General features: G+C 45.0%; 1 protein-coding gene across 4 annotated transcripts in view; it reads left to right on the top strand.

Annotated features, from left to right (window-relative positions):
* The window catches only part of tmtc3 (transmembrane O-mannosyltransferase targeting cadherins 3), a 106,242-nt gene that overhangs the window by 71,944 nt on the left and 11,135 nt on the right, over positions 1 to 23,163 (top strand). For all 4 annotated transcript variants that reach the window (XM_038780401.1, XM_038780402.1, XM_038780403.1 and 1 more), the window contains exons 10-12: positions 9,635 to 9,746; positions 10,598 to 10,701; positions 12,510 to 12,679. In XM_038780401.1, coding sequence (XP_038636329.1) covers positions 9,635 to 9,746; positions 10,598 to 10,701; positions 12,510 to 12,679 — 386 coding nt within the window. The remainder of the gene's footprint in view (positions 1 to 9,634; positions 9,747 to 10,597; positions 10,702 to 12,509; positions 12,680 to 23,163) is intronic.

Here is a 23,163-nt window from a genome sequence, read left to right as displayed (position 1 = left end):
CCATTGTGAGGAAGATTGTGTACATTTTCCAGTTAGTTTGTGTATTTTTTTTTCAAAGCTGTTGGGAGAGTACTTCACTTGACTCTCTATGGTGTCTCCTTTAAAAGCGCATCTTTACTTTTATCTCCCTTAAGCTGCCAAATCTGATATTTTATTATTCAGTTGCCAGTGTGGAGAAGGTGTTGAGGTGTTGTGGCAACCCGGGGTCTACCTGGGTGGGGTTGGAGTCTGCGTCCTGTAGAGGATTTGGGGGCATTGGTGACTGCATCTCTGCCATTTGCTCTGGCAGAAAACTTTTCAAAGCCGGTTGTTGTCTCCATTTTATAAATATGGAGGCAGCTCCATCAGCATTTCAAGCTGGTGGCAGTATCAAGGCTGCCCCCCAATTGTCTGAACCACTCATTCGAGCCGGCAAAGTTGGATGCTACATTTGGGGGGGGTGTGGTGGGGGGTGTGTGTGTGTATGTGCTGGAGAGCGTGAGTGATTTATTCCAGGAGGGGCTTTATGCCAGCCTGGAAGAACTGAAAAGGTAGTTGGAACTCTCGGGCTCTGATTCGTTTAGATACCTCGTGATACAAAATCTCATTCAACGGATGTTTCTGAAATTCCAGTTGCTATCACCCTTGCTGGAGAGGATCCTTTCCATTCGGAGTCAGAGGGTGGTTAGTCTGGCATATATGGATGGATTATGGGGGAGGATCCGGTCTCAGTGGAAGGGGTGAAGACCAATTGGGAAGAGGAGCTGGGGCCCTATGTTGGAGGAGGAGGTGTGGAGTGAGGCCCTTTGCAGGATGAACGCTTCATCATCGTGTGTGAGGCTGAGCCTCATCCAGTTTGAGGTGCACCTTACTAAAGCCAGAATGTCTTTTCTTTGTGGGAGCTGAGGATAGGTGTGAGCGCAGTTTGAGGGGGGCCCACTAATCACACACACATGTTCTGGTCCTGTCCCAAGCTTGTGGGTTTTGGGGTTTCTTTTTTTCCGGCACCATGTCGGTGATCCTGAACCTTGAGTGGAACCCTGTCCTTTAGTGACTATATTTGGGGTTTCAGACAAGCTGGGCCTGTGGATGAGAGCAAAGAGCCCATGTCCTTGCCTTCGCCTTGGTTGCTCGGAGGCGAGTCTTGATGAGTTGGAGGCTGGCGACGCCACCTAGCGCCGCAACGTGGCTAGGTGACTTAATGGAGTTTTGGCACCTTGAGAAGGTAAAATGCACCACGGGGGGTTCAATTGAAGTGTTCTACTGGCGATGGCAACCATTTATATTGTATTTCAAGGAATTGGTCACTGTTAGCTGGTAGAGGGGGCAGGGATGGAGCAAATGTGGGGGGGGGGGGGGGGACTTGTTTGGAGGGGGGGGGGTTGCGTAGATTATTGTTTTTTTTAATTGTTTGTATTTTTGCATAAAATGATATATTATTTTGAATTTTTATTTTTATCGCACTGAGGTTAAACGTGACAGATTGGAATTAAATATCAACAGATAGAGGTATACCACGAGTCCGGTGGTGGCGGCTACCCTCAAGATTTGGGGGCAGTGGAGGCGACATAGGGGAGAAGTGGGGGGCTCGATGGAGGCTCCGTTAAGGGGGAACCATAGGTTCGTCCCGGGGAACATGGATGGGGGATTTCGGGGATGGTATAGAGCGGGCATTAGACAGCTGAAGGACCTGTTTATCGACGGAAGGTTTGCGAGCCTGGGGGAGTTGGAAGAGAAATTTGGGCTCCCGCCGGGAAACATGTTTAGATATCTGCAGGTAAAGGCATTTGCTAGACGGCAGGTGGAGGGATTCCCTGCGCTCCCCGCGAAGGGGGTGAGTGACAGGGTGCTCTCGGGGGTCTGGGTCGGGGAGGGGAAGATATCCGATATCTACAAGCTTATGCAGGAGAAGGAAGAGGCGTCAGTAGAGGAGCTGAAAACGAAGTGGGAGGGGGAACTGGGGGAACAGATCGAAGACGGGACATGGGCTGATGCCCTGGAGAGGGTAAATTCTTCCTCCTCGTGTGCGCGGCTTACCTCATCCAATTCAAGGTGCTGCATAGGGCCCACATGACTGGGACGAGGATGAATAGGTTCTTTGGGGGTGAAGATAGGTGTGCCAGGTGCTCGGGGAGTCCAGCGAACCATGCCCATATGTTCTGGGCATGCCCGGCATTGGAGGAGTTCTGGAAGGGGGTGGCGAGGACGGTGTCAAGGGTGGTGGGATCCAGGGTCAAGCCAGGATGGGGACTCGCGATCTTTGGGGTTGGGGTAGAGCCGGGAGTGCAGGAGGCGAAAGAGGCCGGTGTGCTGGCCTTTGCGTCCCTAGTAGCCCGGCGAAGGATTTTGCTACAGTGGAAGGACGCGAGGCCCCCAAGCGTGGAGACCTGGATCAATGACATGGCGGGCTTTATTAAGCTTGAGAAGGTTAAATTCGCCCTGAGAGGATCGGTGCAAGGGTTCTTTAAACGGTGGCAACCTTTCCTCGACTTTCTGGCTCAACGATAGGGTACTGGGACAGTAGCAGCAGCAACCCGGGGGGGGGGGGGGGGGGGGGGGGGGGGGTGATTATGTTAGCTTATTTTATTTAAATTTGATTTATCTAATTTTAATTTATGGTTAAGTTCTCTTGTTTGGGGGGGGGGTGGGGGAATGTGATACATGTGATGTTACGGTATGGGGGGAATTGTGGGTGTTATGGGGCTGTTAGTTGCATATTACTGCTTTTTGCTATACTTTTTGTTATATTTTCTGCAAAAAATTCCAATAAAAAAAATTAAAAAAAAAAAAAAAATATCAACAGATACAGCCAATTTCTACTAAAAAGTTACATTGGAAAATGACTTTAGTCTTGATTTTGTGTGCCATCAAATGGTGGCAAGACAAGTTGTGAAGTCTTTAAAAAGAATGATTCGGATCCTTCCCTTAGAATTCAGGAGCAGAGACATTATGCTAAATCTTTATGTAATTTTGAATATATTCAAGAGATGGCTGGATATAGCATTTAGGGAGAATGGGATCAAAGGCTGTGGGGAGAAAGCAGGATTAGGCTATTGAATTGAATGATCAGCCATGATTGTGATTGCGGAGCAGGCCTGAAGGGCCAAAAGGCCTCTTCCTGCTCCTATCTTCTATGTATCTATGTATTTATGTACGGTGCTGGTTATATTGGTATTATATGTATTTTGCCGCTGCATTTTAGGAAGGATGTCAAGGCCTTGGCGAGAGTACAGAGGTTTGCTAGAATGGTGGCAGAGATGACAGATTTATGTGGAAGACTGGAGAAGCTGGGGTTGCTTTCATTAGAGCAGAGAAGGTTAAGTGAGATTTGGCAGAGGTGGTCAAAATTGTTTATTGTTCTAATAGAGTAAATAAAGAGAAACTGTTTCCAGGGGCAGAAGGGCCAGTCACCAGAAAACATAGATTTAAAGTGATTGGCAGAAGAACCTGAGGTGACGTGAGGATTTGTTTTCAACGCAGTGAGTTATTGTGATCTAGAATGTACTGCGTGACAAGATATTGAAAGGTTCGCATGTCAACATTCATAGAACATACAGCACAGAACAAGCCCTTCGACCCACGTCTGCCGAACGTTTGTCCTAGATTAAGAACAAATTAATTTACACCCCATCATTCTACCGTAATCCATGTACCTATCTAATAGCCGCTTGAAGGTTCCTAATGTTTCCGACTCAATTACTTCCACAGGCAGTGCATTCCATGCCCCCACTACTTTCTGGGTAAAGAACCAACCTCTGACATACCCCCTATATCTTCCACCATTCACCTTAAATTTATGTCCCCCTTGTAATGGTTTGATCTACCCGGGGAAAAAGTCTCTGACTGACTACTCTATCTATTCCCTGATCATCTTATAAACCTCTATCAAGTCTCCCCTCATCCTTCTCCGTTCTAATGAGAAAAGGCCTAGCGCCCTCAACCTTTCTTCGTAAGACATACGCTCCATTCCAGGCAACATCCTGGTAAACCTCCTTTGCACCTTTTTTAAAGCTTCCACATCCTTCCTAAAATGAGGCAACCAGAACTGCACACAGTACTCCAAATGTGGCCTTACCAAGGTTTTGTACAGCTGCATCATCACCTCACGGCTCTTAAATTCAATCCCTCTGCTAATGAACGCCAGCACACCATAGGCCTTCTTCACCGCTCTATCCACTTGAGTGGCAACTTTCAAAGATCTATGAACATAGACCCCAAGATCTCTCTGCTCCTCCACATTGCCAAGAACCCTACCGTTAACCCTGTATTCTGCATTCATATTTGTCCTTCCAAAATGGACAACCTCACACTTTTCAGGCCAGCTCTGCATCCTATCTATGTCTCTTTGCAGCCGACAACAGCCCTCCTCACTATCCACAATTCCACCAATCTTCGTATCGTCTGCAAATTTACTGACCCACCCTTCAACTCCCTCATCCAAGTCATTAATGAAAATCACAAACAGCAGAGGACCCAGACCTGATCCCTGCAGTATGCCACTGGTAACTGGGCTCCAGACTGAATATTTGCCATCCACCACCACTCTGACTTCTATTGGTTAGTCAGTTTGTTATCCAACTGGCCAAATTTCCCACTATCCCATGCCTCCTTACTTTCTGCATAAGTCTACCATGGGGAAACTTATCAAATGCCTTACTAAAATCCATGTGCACTCCATCCACTGCTTTACCTTCATCCACGTGCTTGGTCACCTCCTCAAAGAATTCAATAAGACTTGTGATGCAAGACCTACCACTCACAGATCCGTGCTGACTATCCTTAATCAAGCAGTGTCTATCCAGATGCTCAGAAATCCAATCCCTCAGTACCCTTTCCATTACTTTGCCTACCACCGAAGTAAGACTAACTGGCCTGTAATTCCCAGGGTTATCTCTATTCCCTTTTTTGAACAGGGGCATGGCATTCGCCACTCTCCAATCCCCTGGTACCACCCCTGTTGACAGTGAGGACGAAAAGATCATTGCCAACGGCTCTGCAATTTTATCTCTTGCTTCCCATAGAATCCTTGGAGATATCCCGTCAGGCCCGGGGGACTTGTCTATCCTCAAGTTTTTCAAAATGCCGAACACGTCTTCCTTCCTAACAAGTATCTCCTCGAGCTTACCAGTCTGTTTCACACTGTCCTCTCCAACAATATGGCCCCTCTCGTTTGTAAATACTGAAGAAAAGTACTTGTTCAAGACCTCTCCTATCTCTTCAAACTCAATACACAACCTCCCGCTACAGTCCTTGATTGGACCAACCCTCGCTCTAGTCATTCTCATATTTCTCACATATGTGTAAAAGGCCTTGGGGTTTTCCTTGATCCTACCCGCCAAAGATTTTTCATGCCCTCTCTTAGCTCTCCTAATCTCTTTCTTCAGTTCCCTCCTGGCTATCTTGTATCCCTCCAGCGCCCTGTCTGACCCTTGTTTCCTCAGCCTTACGTAAGTCTCCTTCTTCTCCTTAACAAGACATTCAACCTCTCTTGTCAACCAGGCTCCCTCACTCGACCATCTCTTCCCTGCCTGACAGGGACATACATATCAAGGACACATAGTATCTGTTCCTTGAACAAGTTCCACATTTCAATTGTGTCCTTCCCTGACAGCCTATGTTCCCAATTTATGCACTTCAGTTCTTGACTGACAGCATCGTATTTGCATCCCCAATTGTAAACCTTGTCCTGTTGCACGCACCTATCCCTCTCCATTACTAAAGTGAAAGTCATAGAATTGTGGTCACTATCTCCAAAATGCTCCCCCACTAACAAATCTATCACTTGCCCTGGTTCATTACCAAGTACTAGATCCAATATGGCCTCCCCTCTTGTCGGACAATCTACATACTGTGTTAGAAAAGCTTCCTGGACACACTGCACAAACACCACCCCATCCAAACTATTTGATCTAAACAGTTTCCACTCAATATTTGGGAAGTTGAAGTCGCCCATGACTACTACCCTGTGACTTCTGCACCTTTCCAAAATCTGTTTCCCAATCTGTTCCTCCACATCTCTGCTGCTGTTGGGGGGCCTATAGAAAACTCCCAACAAGGTGATTGGGATGGAGATCGGGTGGGGACTCTGGAGCGAAGCACTGCATAGGGTCAACTCCACCTCCACGTGCGCAAGGCTCAGCCTGACGCAACTAAAAGTGGTACATAGAGCCCACTTAACAAGAACCCGTATGAGTAGGTTCTTCCCGGAGGTGGAAGACAGATGTGAACGGTGCCAAAGAGGCCCGGCCAACCACGCCCACATGTTCTGGTCTTGCCCCAGACTCGTGGAGTACTGGACAGCCTTCTTCGAGGTAATGTCCAAAGTGGTGGGAGTGAGGGTGGAGCCATGCCCGATAGTGGCGGTCTTCGGGGTTTCAGAACAGCCAGATCTATTCCTGGGGAGGAGGGCGGATGCCCTTGCCTTTGCCTTCCTGATCGCCCGCCGTAGAATCCTGTTTGGCTGGCGGTCAGCAGCACCGCCCAGAGCTGCGGACTGGCTGTCCGACCTCTCGGAATCTCTCCAAATGGAGAAAATCAAATTTGCCATCCGAGGGTCGGACGACGGCTTCCACAGAACGTGGGAGCCATTCATGCAACTGTTCCGGGACCTATTTGTGGCCAATGTACAAGAGGAAGAATAGTCGGGGGAAGGTAGCGGGGGGGGGGGGGGGGGCTACAGGTTCGTTACGGGGGTTCGATGGCTAGCTAAGGCCCAAAACCAAGCTAAATAAACATGTTGAGGGGGGGGGGGGGGGGGGCGCAGTTACTACTACGAAGATGCTTACCTGTAAATATGTATGTTAATTTTTGCGTGTTTGTTTTTGTTTGTTTTTTTTTGTTTCTCTCTCCTAACAATTTGTAATTTGTTCAATATAAAATACGAAAACTGAATAAAAACATTTATAAAAAAAAAAAGTTATTTATACTTCAGCTATCTCTGAAAGTTGTGCGTAACCATATATTTGTCCATTTGCTATCAACCAGCATAGCATTAGCTGCTTTATCTGCATCTCTTTTGGAGGGGGAAGGAAGGGGTAATTTCTAATCTCAACCATGGTAAATTAATTATCATGACCTCTAGTGTTGACCCAAATAAATAATGTATTTACAAATACACTTTTACTATTTAAAAAAAAAAACAAGGTGATTGCTCCTTTCCTATTTCTGACTTCAACCCATACTACCTCAGTAGGCAGATCCTCCTTGAACTGCCTTTCTGCAGCTGTTATACTATCTCTAATTAACAATGCCACCCCCCACCTCTTTTACCACCCTCCCTAATCTTATTGAAACATCTATAACCAGGAACCTCCAACAGCTATTTCTGCCCCTCTTCTATCCAAGTTTCCGTGATGGCCACCACATCGTAGTCCCAAGTACCGATCCATGCCTTAAGTTCACCCACCTTATTCCTGATGCTTCTTGCATTGAAGTATACACACTTCAACCCATCTCCATGCCTGCAAGAACTCTCCTTTGTCAATGTTACCTTCCCCACTGCCTCACTACACGCTTTGACGACCTGAACATCGGAAACCTTAGTTGCTGGACTACAACTCCAGTTCCCATTCCCCTGCCAAATTCGTTTAAACCCTCCTGAAGAGTACTAGAAAACCTCCCTCCCAGGATATTGGTGCCCCTCTGGTTCAGCTGCAACCCGTTCTGCCTTGTACACCATTCCTGCAACCACGTGTTCAACTGCACTCTCTCCCTATTCCTAGCCGTGCTATCACGTGGCACTGGCAACAAACCAGAGATGACAACTCTGTCTGTCCTGGCTATTAACTTTCAGCATAACTCCCTAAACTCATTTATTACATCTACACCCCTTTTCCTACCTACGTTGTTGGTACCAATGTGCACCACGACTTCTGGCTGCTCCCCCTTGAGGATCCTGAAGACACGATCCGAGACGTCATGGACCCTGGCACCCGGGAGGCAGCAAACCATCCGAGAGTCTCGCCCGTGCCCATGGAACCACCTGTCTGTACCTCTAACTATTGAATCCCCTATAACTAGTGCTCTCCTAATCTCCCCCCTTCCCTCCTGAGCCCCAGAGCCAGACCTCATGCCAGAGACCCGGTCACTGCAGCCGACCCCTAGGTAATCCCCCCTCCAACAGTATCCAAAGCGGGATACTTATTGTTGAGAGGAACAACCATAGGGGATCCCTGCACTGACTGCTTCCTCCTCTTCCCGCCACTAACTGTTACCCAGCTACCTTTTTCTCAGGTGTAACTATGTCCCTGTAGCTTCTATCTACCACCCCCTCAGCTTCCCGAATTATCCTCAGTTCATCCAGTTCCAGTTCCCTGACACGGTCTGCGAGGAGCTGGAGATGGCCTCACTTCCCACAGGTGAAGGGAGCAAGGACACCGGTGGTCTCCCTTACCTCGAACATTCTGCAGGGGGAACGTTCCACTGCCCTAGCTGCCATCACCTCTACTTAGTAAAAAAGAAAGAAAAAATAGCTTACCTTCTCACAGCACTGAGTTTTTTTTAGGTTAGAGGAGGAAGGAGGGTGGGAGACACTATGGTTTCCTGCTGCCTCTGAGAAAAAAAAAAGCTCCGAAAAAGTAAGTTTAAAAATCAAAAACTCAGCTTACTTTCCAGCTCTCCCCTCCACAAATTGCTCCCCTCTCTGCCCACTCCGCTGGAAGAATGAGGAGAATAGGTTAAGTACTTGGAAGGGTAAACATCCTTGAGGTTAAGGGGAAGGAGGAAGGCCGTGTGACTAATTAGAAAACTGCATCAAAGAGCCAGCACAGGCACAATTGGATGAATAGCCTCTTTCTGCACTGTATCATTCTATGATTCTGTGAATTTTGATTCAGAAAGTGATTGCAATCTTCAGAGGTACAGAGCCCAGTTGATAAATGTTAACCGTTGGCCTCGTTTGCGTGTTTCAGCTCTTCAATATTGAACCACGCATTTATGGGGAGATTTAGGGAAAGGAGTCAATAATTTTGGAGTTATTACAAAACAGAAAGAGGCCATTTGGCCCATTGAGTTGATGCTGGCTCTCTGTAGAGCAATCCAATTATCCTCGTTCTTCTGCTCTATCCCCAGTCCTGCAAACTGATTTCCCTCATTTTCCCACTCACTTTCCTTTTGAAGTTATTCATCTTCTCCACTTCCACCACCCTCGTAGAGGCAGAGGGTTCAAGTCAATACCACTCACTGAATAAAAATGTTCTTCATTGCCTGCCTGCATCTTTTGCCCAAAACCTTAAATCCATGTCACCACCAGTTCTTGCACCATCAACTAATGGGAACAGTCTTCCTTTGCCTACCTTCACTGAACCTATCATAATCTTGTATACCTGTATCAAACATCCCCATAGACTTATTTGCTCCAAGGAGTTGCTTCTCCAACCAAACCTTTTCGCCAAAATCCCCTCAATCCTGGAACTATTCTGGTGAATCTCATCACCCTCTCAAGGACCCTCAGACCCTTCCTAAAGTGTGGTTACTGGAATTAGATGTAACATTTTAATTCTGGCTCAACTGTTTTATAAAGGTTCAGGTATTAAATGAGATATTGGTAACATGTATGGTTTGGTGTTTGGCTTTTAAAAAGTAGATGTACAGGGATATGGCTTCCTTCGGTAGTTCTGCTCCCAATGCTGTGATTATGCAATTTTTAAAATTAAAGGTCAATAAAAACAATGCAAAACTTTGGAACAACGTGGGACATGCTTTGGAAAATGAGCATAACTATGGGAAAGCTTTGAAATACTTCATTCAAGCCACAAGGGTTCAACCAGGTAACACAATCTCGATTAGTTGAATTATACTTCTGCAATTTGACATGGGTGTATCCCTTCTGGTGATTGTTGACTTGAGATAGGAAATGAGAGTTTGGATCGTGTACAACTTAAGTTGACGTTGGCTAGGCTGATTGAACACATGGGCCATTAAGTGTCCACTTGCACGTTGCAAACATGTGTGAGTGTTATTGGGATTTTTTTGTGTGTTTTGCTGCAGCACACGCAATGCAAATCTAACCCGATTCTTGCACAGAGGCCATACATAGAGGTTTGTAGGGCAAAATTAAACCAGATTTGTGTTTTGCCACAAATCTGATTTCAGATAAACTAATAGGTAGTCAAATACATATTCATAAATGCATGAAGTAAAATCAGATGAAAAGTTGAAGGTGAAATGGAAAATGTTGGCAAAGAAACCTAATAGGCAACGGTGTGATATTTCTTTTCTTTTCCATCTGTATTAATAACACATCTGAAATAGGTCCCAAGTTCACTACAAATAACCATATGTTCCAAGGGCGTTCCTTCACTGCACATGCCATATTTAAGGCTGGTTGTTTTTCTGTTTCCTGATCTATTATTTTGGGATCTGGAATGTGTCCGGCTATTGCTCATTGTTGCTCATATCTCAGGGCTGGTGCCACTAGAATGGCAATATTGCTTCAATATTCAGAATTGCTGGAAGGTCCAAGGGGCATTAGTGTCGCTTGAACTGAGAAGCTTCTCTGTGAGACATATGAGTAATACTTTTGATGAATTTCAGGTTGAATAAGCGGAAAGAGTAGAACATTGGATTCGTTTTGGTAACACAATACTGTGCTTTATTGTTTCCTGTTAATATTGCAAAGATGATATTGGGGCCCATATGAATGTTGGAAGAACCTATAAAAACCTGAACAAAACCAAAGAAGCAGAAGATGCCTACATGCTCGCAAAATCACTTATGCCGCAGGTATGTTGAGCTTTTACAAATTGAAGTAGATCTTCTGTCAAATTGGTTTGCGTTAGGTGAGTCACATAATGGAGAGTAATTTTCTTTAGATGGCTCCAGGAATAAAAGGCCTTGTCACTCCAAGCTAATATTGCAGGATTTTGTAGTTTCATAACCCAATTCAGAAATGTGAGTGACATTGGAAGTTAATTTTTTACTGCATTTTATTTATATACAATTGACTAAGCAATAGTTAATTATGTCAGCTTAACAATTATCGGAGTTTAACAGACTCTATAAAACTATTTTTATTAGAACCTTAGGGTCGAGAGTGGGCCAGTCAGCCCCCTCATAGCTGATCTTTCATTGAATTAGGCCATGGTTGACTTGAATCTCAACTCCATTTTGCTGCCTTTGTTCCTTGTCCCTTGATGGTCTTCACCTCACCTAACATAAATCTCAGTCTACCAGCTCGAATTGTACCCCCGGCATCCACAGACCTTTAGGGCAGAGTTTCCATACTCCTGACACCCTCTGTGTGACAAAGTGCTGGCTTATTTTTTAGCCTTGAATGGCTTGGCCATTAATGTTTAAAGTTATGTTGCCTTAATCTTGATTTCCCTATCAGAGGAAATAGTTTCTTTGTACCCACCCAACAAATTATTTTAACATTTGAATCGCCTAGATCAGTTCACCCTTTAATCTCAAGGAAGTACATGCTAAATTTGTATAATCTGTCTTCATAACTTAATCCTTTCAGCCCTGAGATCATTCTAATTGAAACCACGATGTATCCCATCAAATATCAATCCATTTTTTCCACAAATGTAGTGCCCAAAACCCATTTCCCAGATGGGGTCTTGTGATGAAGACTGGATACAACCGTATAACTTTATGTCAGGCTTGTTGTAATAAAGGCCAACATTCCATTAGCTTTTACCATTGTATTCTATATCTACTAGTTTTCAAATGGTCTCTCAAATCCGTCTGCTCCTCTACAGTTTCTAGTTTCTCATTGTTTTGAAAGTAATCTGATTTTGTCTTGTGTTGAAATGTGATTATCTCATTCCCACGTTGAACTCCACTTGTCATAGTTTTTGACACCCACTCAATCTGTTTCTCCCTTTGTGACTCTGCACTTCTTGCTCTCCTTCCCAGTTTAGTGTTGTCAGAAAGCTTGGATATTCAACTCCCCATTACGTCATCCTAGTTAGTCATTGGTAAATATATTGATGAGATGAGGCCCCATAACCCTCACTTGTCACATCCCACCAATCGGAATAATTGACACTTAATTCCCACTCTTGTCTTCTATCTCCCAACCAATTTCCAAATCAAAAATGTCATGTTTTTTTGTTGGAAACGTATTGAATGCTTCTGTATGTCCATAAAGATAACATTCATAGAAACTCTTTTATCAATCTTATTAGTCATAAACTCAAGAATACAACTACATTTTGGAGACATTACCTATCTTTAACAAAACCATGTTGGTTCGCTCTGAACAGGTCATATTTGTTCAAATGCTCAGTCGCCTGTGTAGGCCACTGATCGGAACTGTCTGCAATCAACTGGTTTTCTGCTCTGACCCTTCCTGAATAATGGAGTGACATTTGTCAAAATTACTTCATCATTATTGTAAACCAGTAGCGCCCCCCCCCCCCCCCCCTCCCCCCCAACCCCTTTGGTCTACACGTCCACACTTCACACCCCCATGTTTCTCTCTCTCTCTCTCTCTCTCTCTCTCTCTCTAATGCAGTTGAAAAACTTACTACGCAGTTGGCATCTGGCTCAGTGTGGACATTTGCACATTTTCTTTTTTGAAAAAGGTTATACCAGGAAAGAAGTATGCAGCACGGGTCGCACCCAATCATCTAAATGTTTACATCAATCTTGCAAATTTAATTCGAGGAAATGAATCTCGTTTGGAGGAGGCTGATCAACTATATCGTCAAGCAATCAGCATGAGACCTGATTTTAAACAGGCGTACATAAACAGGTATAAATCTTTGAAACTTGCAATACAGAAGGAGGCTATTTGGTCCATTGTGTCTATGTTGGCCCTTTAAAGAGCAACTGTGCTTAGTTTCCAGTTTATGTCTGTAACCCAGTAAGTTCATCATCATTAAGTATCTGTCCGACTCCCTATTAAAATTATGGAATCATATTCACCACTTATACAAAGTGAGTGAGGTCAGCAACGGTGGCGCAGTGGTTAGCACTGCTGCCTCACAGCGCCGAGGTCGCAGCTTCGATCCCGACTCTGGGTCACTGTCCATGTGGAGTTTGCACATTCTCCCTGTGTTTGGGTGGGTCTCACCCTGTCCAACCCAAAGACGTGCAGGGTAGGTGGATTGGCCACGCTAAATTGCCCCTTAATTGGAAAAAAAATTAATTGGGTTCTCTAAATTTAAAAAAAAATCCAGAGTGAGTGATCCAGGTGCCTATAATTCTAAGTGGAAAAAAGGTTTCCATCTCCCCCATGGATCCTTTCCCAATTGTTTTAGATCTAGGACCTGTAGTTAATGTCTTACTTATCGGAGGGGTATTTTTCCCTGCTCCAGCAAAACCACCTCCTCTTCTGTTTGATCATTTCTTTGCCTATTTCTAATTTTTTATTTTTTGTTTCATTTTTGTGATGTGTACATTGCTGGAAATGCTGTTTATGACCATCCCCAATTGCCTTGGGAAGGTGGTGGTAGTGGGCTGCCGACCTGAACCACCGAAAGCAATTTGATACCACTGAGGCTTGTTAAGATACTCCAGAGAGAAGTTAAGCATCAATCATATTGTCATGTATAGGCCTGACTGGGTATGGGTGACAGATTTCCTTCCCTCAAGGACATTAGTGAGCCAGTTAGGTTTTCACTGCAGTTTGACGAAACTGAATTCAAATTATCACAACTGCTATTATGGGATTCAAAGTTGTGTTCTCTGAATTGTGAGTCCAGTCATTTTTATTAATGTCTGTCCAATGTAAGAGAGGCTTCTTGAAATGATCTCCTGATTAGTTTAAGGGAGCAGACTATGCTAGAGTTTAAGATGGATGTGCTTCATTCATGTTACAAGCACAGTACCAATAGAGCTTTGCGTTTAATTGTTTTTAAAAATGTGTTCAAATGTAGAGAAAATGTTTTAACAAGTGTCGAAGAAATTATAAGTCAACACTTCGAGTTTTCGCCAAAGGCCCTTTAATTAGACACAAAGTTCGTGGGGAGGTTGGAGAGACCACAGTCATTCCAAATATCCCCGCTTTACAGAGATAAAGGCAGGCAATTTATATGATACAGTAAGCGATATCTAGGACAGAAAGCATTCTTTAGATTAGTAAGCGACAGAAATGAGCAGGTTAGATTTTAATAGAGGGCCTCGGGTTCCTTGCCTAAGAAAAATAATAATTATATGCTGTCAGCAAAACAATGTGCAGATGTACGCTTGTTTACATTGTATGACCTTCTGACTATTTCATATAGAACTTCTTGACTGAAATAAGGCTAAATATCTATCATGCTTTGCCAAGTGCCTATTTCCATGAAATATAGTCAAGCAGCTTGTTAAAATGAATACAGGGTATTAAGGCAACTAATCTGCCAATTAAAATCCCTTCTACAATTCCCTCCTTGTTGATCTTATGATCAACACATTGTTAATACATTACAGTGTCCTCAACAGCAAAGGCTGGGCTGTAATGGGCTGGTTTAGCACATGGCTAAATCGCTGGCTTTTAAAGCAGACCATGGCAGGCCAGCAGCACGGTTCAATTCCCGTACCAGCCTCCCAGAACAGGCGTTGGAATGTGGCGACCAGGGGCTTTTCACAGTAACTTCATTTGAAGCCTCCTGTGACAATAAGCGATTTTTATTTCATTTCATGTAAGGGGAATGGACGTATGACAGGCACCTGATTGTTAAGTTGCTGGGACCACGGAGGCAATGCTGACGTATTTGCTCCCATCCCTGACAACATCCCGAGCAACATAGAAACAGTAACCATACGACAATCTGGATTACAACAATGATTATAACCCAAATCACAATCCTCTGTCCTAATGATCCCAACTACCCAAAGCCAAAGTCCCATCCCCCATCCTCATGTAATCGTGCTACCTCTCTACGAATGTGATCCACCAGGTTATCAATTTTCTCAGGGATGTATGTGCAGCAGTCACTGCCAATCAGGGCACAAGTACCTCCCTTTTCAGCTAACAAGAAATCAAGAGCCATCCTATTCTGCAGGACAACCGCACTTATAGCAACCATCTCAGTTTCTATCTGGTTAACAGCTTCCGCAGTGTCATTAGCTATATTAGCTACCTGCTCAAGGATGTCTCGTAATTCGCGTAGGTCGTATGCATTAGTGGCTATTCCGAATGGTGGTTTCATGATTCCCAGCATTTGTGCCCATGTCATAACACTTCGTGTCGTCCTGTGATGGGGATGGTCCTGCAATTGCTGGACGTGATGTACATAAAGGACTACATATCCCAAAAAACAGGAGCCTTCCCAATTTTCTGGTAACCACGGGTACGCCTTACGTCCACAGATAAAACACGTGCCGTTATATGTGGTCAGGTTTCCTTTACTAACAGTCATTATTAGTCTAATTGGATCCCCTCCCCAGGGGCCTCCACTAGTTTGATTTTCAACCGCTGACCAGTCAAAGATGAATAGTCCTTTAACTGTAAGGCGGAGCGTAGGGGGTTGCCAATTCAAGGTCTGGTCGCACTGACCCGTGCCTACTGGGTAGGTCCCATATGTTTTATGTTTCCTAAAGCATATACTACCCTTTGGGACTCCAGTATAATTGGGACGGTGGAGAAGCTGGAGTGTCACATTAAATCTCGGCCACCACCATCCTTTAAACCTATTCATATCGTATCCAGCTGATCTCCAATCTAACATATCCTTTGTATCTTCCCTATACCCTGTATTATTCCGTCTTAGGGCCCATTCTGCTATCTCGTTACTGGTGAATGAGATGGGTCGCACAGGGATGCCCTCCCCCGAGCATCTGGGAATTTGTGTACAAACCCAACAACTGGATTTATTTACCCTCTCTGCGTATGAGTGAGACATGTATATTGTATATCAAGGTGTTTGTGTTCTGTTTACCCTCTATATGATGTTGGATTAATATGATAATATAAAAACATCAACGCCGTCATTCTCTTCAGGTCAGAGTTTCGCTAGTACTCTCGAGGTTCTGTATGATTTAGTTTACACGAGTTGCGTGGATCCCATCTAGCTTTTTTTTTACTTCAACAGCTGTTCGGGTTGTTAGCAGCACTTGGCAGGGTCCATTCCACCTAGGAGAAAAATAATCTTTGTTTAGTGCTTTCACATATACTTGATCTCCACGTTTATAGGGTGTGTATTTCCCTCTTTTGCATGCATCTGAGCCTGTTGCACCTTTTCATGCATTTTTTTGTTTCAGCGGTTTCACACATGGCCTGGGCATATTTTAGTGATGCCTCATCTGCCCATATTAAGGCTACTGCCGCTGGAGTCATTGGGGGTTTAGTTCAAGTTGTCACGGGACGTTCCATTAATATCTCATACAGGGTTAAACCTGTATTGCGATTTCTCTGATTTCTCAGGGCATACATCACTATGGGTATGGCATCTGGCTATAGCAGCCCATTATGTTGACACATTTTTGTGACTACAGTTTTAATTATTCCATTCGCCCGTTCCACCATTCCTGGGGATTGCGGCTGATATGGGATATGCAATTTCCAATCAAATCCCATGGCTTCTGTGAGGGTTTTGGTCAATTTGCTAGTGAAATGAGTTCCCCTGTCACTGTTAATACCCATAAGTATTCCAAACCCAAGTATTATTTCCTTCAACAGAATATTTACCACTGTTCTAGCGTCATCTCTTTTGGTCGGAAAAGCCTCTACCCACCGTGAAAACATGTCCACTATTACCAGCATGTATTTGAATTCCTTAGCCATCGGCATGTGTACAAAATCTATCTGCAAATTTTCAAAAGGCATTTCGGGCTGTGGTAGACGATCAAAGACAGCAGGTATTTTGCCCTGCTTATTCCTGTGACAAATCATGCATGTGCGGCCTACTTTTTCAATTGTTACCGTAATACCTGGAGCATACCATTGTTGACATATGGCATGTGTCATCCCTCCTTTGCCCACATGTGCCTGCCCACGGGCAAGGTGACATAGTGGTAAAAACAGACTCCTGGGGCATACTGCGCGGGTATCGGGGTGGACCCAGATCCGATGGCTGTCTTGGTAGCAACCGGCTTTTAGCCAAGAGCGATGCTGCTGTGGGGTGGCTTGCTCCTGTGTCTGTTTTAACTTTGGTTCTGTTATGGTGGACGGAAGTTCAACTGCAGCCGCTTGTAGTTGTGTCTGTGAGCCACTTCCTTTGCTATTTTATCAGCAAATCTATTACCACTGGAGACTTCATCGTCTGCAGTAGTATACGCTTCGCACTTTAAAACGGATATCTTGCTGTGCAGCTGAACAGCATCTAGTAAATTTAAAATCAATTTAGCATGTTTAATAGGCTGGCCAGAGGAACTTATGAATCTTCTGTTTTTCCATAATTTGCCAAAATTATGTACTCCCCCCAAAGCGGATCAGAATCAGTATAAATATTGACTGTTTTATTTTTCGCTAGAATACATGCTTTAGTAAGGGCAAACTATTCGGCCGCTTGAGCAGACGTTCCTGAAGGCAGAGCAAAAGCTTCCACTACCTTGAATGGAGTTACTATTGCATAACCGGCCAGGAGGGTCATATCATTTGGTCGGTTTGCTGACCCATCGGTGAAAAAGATGATGTATGGATTTTCTAGTGCGTAACTCAATAGAACATAGAACAGTACAGCACAGAACAGGCCCTTCGGCCCTCGATGTTGTGCCGAGCATTGTCCGAAACCAAGATCAAGCTATACCACCCCCTGTCATTCTGGTGTGCTCCATGTGCCTATCCAATAACTGCTTGAAAGTTCCTAAAGTGTCCGACTCCATTATCACAGCAGGCAGTCCATTCCACACCCTAACCACTCTCTGAGTAAAGATCCAACCTCGGATATCCCTCCTATATCTCCCACCCTGAATCTTATAGTTATGCCCCCTTGTAACAGCTACATCCACCCGAGGAAATAGTCTCTGAACGTCCACTCTATCTATGCCCCTCATCATCTTATAAACCTCTATTAAGTCACCTCTCATCCTCCTCCGCTCCAAAGGGAAAAGCCCTAACTCCCACAACCTTTCCTCATAAGACCTATCCTGCAAACCAGGCAGCGTCCTGGTAAATCTCCTATGCACCCTTTCCAATGCTTCCATATCCTTCCTATAATGAGGTGACCAGAACTGCACACAATACACAACACAATGTGGTCTCACCAGGGTCATGTAGAGTTGCAGCATAACCCCGCGGCTCTTAAACTCAAGCCCCCTGTTAATAAACACTAACACACTATAAGCCTTCTTCACGGCTCTATCCACTGGAGTTCAGAGATCTGTGGGCATGAACCCCAAGAACTCTCTGTTCTTCCACATTCCTCAGAACCCTGCCGTTGACCCTGTAATCCGTATTTAAGTTTTTTCTACCAAAATGAATCACCTCGCACTTAACAGGGTTAAACTCCATCTGCCATTTTTCGGCCCAGCTCTGCATCCTATCAGTGTCTCTTTGCAGCCTACAACAGCCCTCCACCTCATCCACTACTCCACCAATCTTGGTGTCATCAGCAAATTTACTGACCCACCCTTCAGCCCCCTACTCCAAGTCATTGATGAAAATCACAAATAGCAGAGGACCCAGCACTGATCCCTGTGGTACACCGCTGGTAACTGGTCTTCAGTCTGAAATTTTCCATCCACCACCACCCTCTGTCTTCTAATGGTCTTCAATTGGCCAAATTTCCCTCTATCCCACAGCTCCTTACTTTCTTCATGAGCCGATCATGGGAAATCTTATCAAACACCTTACTAAAATCCATGTATACGACATTAACTTCTCTACCTTCATCTACACACTTAGTTACCTCCTCAAAGAATTCAATCAAATTTGTGAGGCAAGACTTACCCTTCACAAATCCATGTTGACTATCCCAGATTAAGCTGCATCTTTCCAAATGGTCATAAATCCTATCCTTCATGACCTTTTCCACTAACCTATAATTACCAGGGTCATTCCTATTCCCTTTCTTGAACAGAGGAACAACATTTGCCACTCTCCAGTCCTCTGGCACTATCCCGGTGGACAGTGAGGACCCAAAGATCAAAGCCAAAGGCTCTGCAATCTCATCCCTTGCCTCCCAAAGAATCCTTGGATATATCCCATCTGGCCCAGGGGACTTGTCGACCCTCAGGTTTTTCAAAATTGCTAATACACCATTCCTCAACATCTGCCTCCTCCAGCCTACCCGCCTGTATCACACACACATCCTCAAAAACATGGCCCCTCTCCTTGGTGAACACTGAAGAAAAGTATTCATTCGGCACCTCTCCTATTTCTTCTGACTCCATGCACAAGTATCCACTACTGTCCTTGACCGGCCCTACCCTCACCCTGGTCATTCTTTTATTTCTCACATAAGAGTAAAAAGCCTTAGGGTTTTCCTTGATCCGGCCCGCCAAAGACTTCTCATGCCCCCTCCTAGCTCTCCTATTTCTTGCTACCTTGTAACCCTCAATCGACCCAACTGAACCTTGTTTTCTCATCCTTACATATGCTTCCTTTTTCCTCCTGACAAGACATTCAAGCTCTTTTGTGAACCATAGTTCCCTCACACGGCCATTTCCTCCCTGCCTGACAGGGACATACCTATCAAGGACACGCAGCATTTGTTCCTTGAACAAGTTCCACTTTTCATTTGTGCCTTTCCCTGACAGTTTCTGTTCCCATCTTATGCTCCCTAATTCTTGCCTAATCGCATCATAATTACCCCTCCCCCAATTATAAACCTTGCCCTGCCGTATGGCCCTATCCCTCTCCATTGCAATAGTGAAAGACACTGAATTGCGGTCACTATCTCCAAATTGCCGTCCCACCAACAAATCTAACACTTGGCCCGGTTCATTACCCAGCACCAAATCCAATGTGGCCCCCCCTCTTGTCGGCCTATCCACATTGTGTCAGGAAACCCTCCTGCATACACTGTACAAAACCTGCTCCATCCAAACTATTTGACGTATAGAGGTTCCAATCAATATTTGGAAAGTTAAAGTCACCCATGGCAACTACCCTGAGACCTCCACACCTATCCATAATCTGTTGTGTAATGTCTTCCTCCACATCTCTATTACTATTTGGGGGCCAATAGAAAACTCCTAACAATGTGACTGCTCCTTTCCTATTTCTAACTTTGGCACATATTACCTCAGTAGGCAGATCCCCTTCGAACTGCCTTTCTGCAGCTGTTAAACTATCCTTGATTAACAATGCTACTCCTCCACCTCTTTTACCACCTTCCCTACTCTTACTGAAACATCTATACCCCGGAACTTCCAACAACCATCCCTGTCCCTGTTCTAACTATGTCTCTGTAATGGCCACAACATCGTAGTCCCAAGTACCAATCCACGCTCCAAGTTCACCTACCTTATTCTGGATGCTCCTTACATTGAAGTAGACACACTTCGATAAATCAGGTTGAGGGGTTGTGGTGGCTTCAACCAATTGTAACAGTCATGGTCATACATATGTTCTCCTTCCGAGGGCGCGGGCAAAAGTGTAGCAGGTTTGACAGTTGGCACTCGTTTGTAGGTAAAGTTGGTTTTAGAGAGGATTACTTTGTACCCAGTGCGTCGAGCCACAGTAAAATGCTGCGTTGCAGATAAATTAAGCAGCAGCAAAACAGAGTGAGGAACCAATACTGTACAAGGGTGGTCGAGTACAAGGGGTACTGATTTTTCTACTATGGCCGCCGTGGTTGCTACTGCTCTTAAGCAACTTGGCATACCCTTTGCCACAGCACACAGGGCGGCCGAGTAATAGGCAAGGGATCTTTTCCCTCCTCAATGCTCTTGTACCAGGACCTCTGTTGCAAATCCCCCTGCTTCATTCACATAAAGAGTAAAGAGCTTGCTGAAATTAGGAAGTCCCAAGGCAGGGGCACTAATCATGGCTTGTTTCAAGTTACAAAATGCTTGCTCCCTTTCTGGGATCCAGGTAACAACCGAAGAGGCGTCCTGTAGGGTAGCCTTGCGCAGTACTGCGTCCATCTCTCTATAGTCCGGTATCCACTGTCTGCAATAGCCCACCATGCCGAGGAAGGTAAAGGTTTCCTTTTACCGTGCGCGGAGTTGGAACCCTTGCTACAGCCTGTACGCTTTCTGACCCAAGCCTCCGCTCTCCTTGCTGCAGCTGAAATCCCAAATACTGAACTGTCTCCTGACAGAATTGCAGTTTGTCCATGGCATCATATTGAGGGAATGTGAGCCTGCAGACAACTGGCACTCGTCCAAGTCTTTTTCAATACTGTTAATTCTGATATGTAAAGGCAAATAGATATTGACTTTCTGGGTGCAATGGTATGGAGAAAAAGGCTGAGAAAGTATCCATTGTTGGTGGTATACAAGACAAAATTACATTTGTGTCCGGCACCAATGGAGCAATAGTGATAACAATTTTATTGATAGCTCTGAGATCTTGCACAAACCACCACTTGTTGGGTTTTCCTACCTTTGGGATGGGCAGTATAGGGGTGTTACAAGGGCTTTGTGTTCTCTTCAGCACCCTTTGTTTAATAATGCATTGATCACTCCCTCTATCCCTTTTTCTGCTTCCGGTGCCAGCCTGTATAGTTTTAAGCAGGGCAGGGCAACGTTCTTCTGAAACTGCACACTATGCGCTGGGGCAGAATGTACTTTTCCAACATGATTTTATGTTGGGCCCATAGATGTGCCAGTACCTGGGCCAGGATTGAAGGGAGTAACTGATGGCTGTCTCGGGGAGGTTGTTGTCTTTCAAATGTAAGGGGCCATTGCTCCTTTTTCCAGGTCACTTTGCCCTCCTGTTTGCCATAAAATTCTATCAGGCAATTTTGTCCGTCCATTTCAATATAAATCCCATGCATTACTTTTTTCCTTTGGCCTCTTTGATCACTTCTCCTATTTGCTTTGCCTTAGCGGGATGTCTTACGGCCAATATTAAATGGGATTCTGAAGTTAAACCCATCCTAAAAAGGTCCCTCTGACTATGGGTCAACTGTACTAACATTCCTAATCCCACAACACAGAAAAATAAAAAGGAGTGATATGCAATGAGGTCTGCTTTCCCAAGTGACTTTGCGTTTGTAAATTGTATGCCTGCTCATCCTCACGAGCATACCAAGCCGTGCAATGGGTCACTATATTCTCTAGTCTGGACTCGATCAGGTGTTTTAATATTAGTGCCTAAGGCTCATTAACCTTTTGTAAGACTTCTGTTTAAACATTTTTTTTTTTAACAGTGGTACTGTAAGGGTTAACGTTCAGCTGCCAGCATACAACACAGACACAGAGCGATCGGGCGCAGCCTCAGAAGTATTAAATTTTGCAGCTGGTGAGCTCGTATTTGAGACAGTTCTATAAACATTCCTTATCAATGCAATGTATTACCGCTCCTAATTTGCAGAGTGTCTGCCTGCCTAATAGGGGAAGGTGTCGCCAGGTGGGGTGCATCCTTCATGGGGGTTAAATGCTTCTTGGCCCCTTGCATGATAGCCTCTTTCCCTCTATTTGCTAACCAGTGTTCGAGGGACTCATTTCCTTCATTCCAATGATTATCATTATTGGGAACCCATCCCCCATTTATGCCGGGTGGGACTGCAATCCCATCCTTCAAAGCTGGCCAAGATGCACCATAAGAGTATTTTAGAAACTGGGCAACAACAGCAGAAAGAGTGAGGGGATGGGTTCAAGAACCCGACATAGATTGGGGACAAATGGAGGAGGCATCCTGTAAAGGAACGACCCTCAGGGCCCTGGCCACAGCAGCACTCCCATCCTCCTCAACAAGATACACAACGAGCCCAGTGGTAGCGGCCACGCTGAGAATGTGGACCCAGCTGAGACAACACTTTGCGATAGCCAAAATGTCGCCCATGACTCCCATATGCGGCAATCACAGATTCCCCCCAGCTATGCTGGATACCACCTTTAAAAGATGGAGGCGGGACGGGGGCACATTGACGGTCGGGGACTTCTACGTAGGGCACAGACTGGCGGCACTAGACGAACTGACGAGGAAGTGGAGGCTAGCAAAAGGACAGGAAATGAGACACCTCCAAATAAAACCCTTCCTCCGCAAAGAGACAATAGGGTACCCCGAGGCCCCAGAAACCACACTACTAGAGGACCTGATAGCCACAAGCAGCGAGAAGGGGGGGCTATGTGGGAAAATATACGGACAGATACTGGACAGAGCCCGGACTCCACTGGACAAGACCAGACAAAAATGGGAGGACAAACTGGGGACAGAGGTAGGATGGAGACTCTGGAGCGAAGCACTGAGCAGGGTGA

Source organism: Scyliorhinus canicula, chromosome 20, assembly GCF_902713615.1.
Source record: "Scyliorhinus canicula chromosome 20, sScyCan1.1, whole genome shotgun sequence".
Taxonomy (NCBI): domain Eukaryota; kingdom Metazoa; phylum Chordata; class Chondrichthyes; order Carcharhiniformes; family Scyliorhinidae; genus Scyliorhinus; species Scyliorhinus canicula.
Note: the sequence above shows the minus strand (reverse complement) of the source record. Positions and strands in the feature narration are given on the sequence as shown.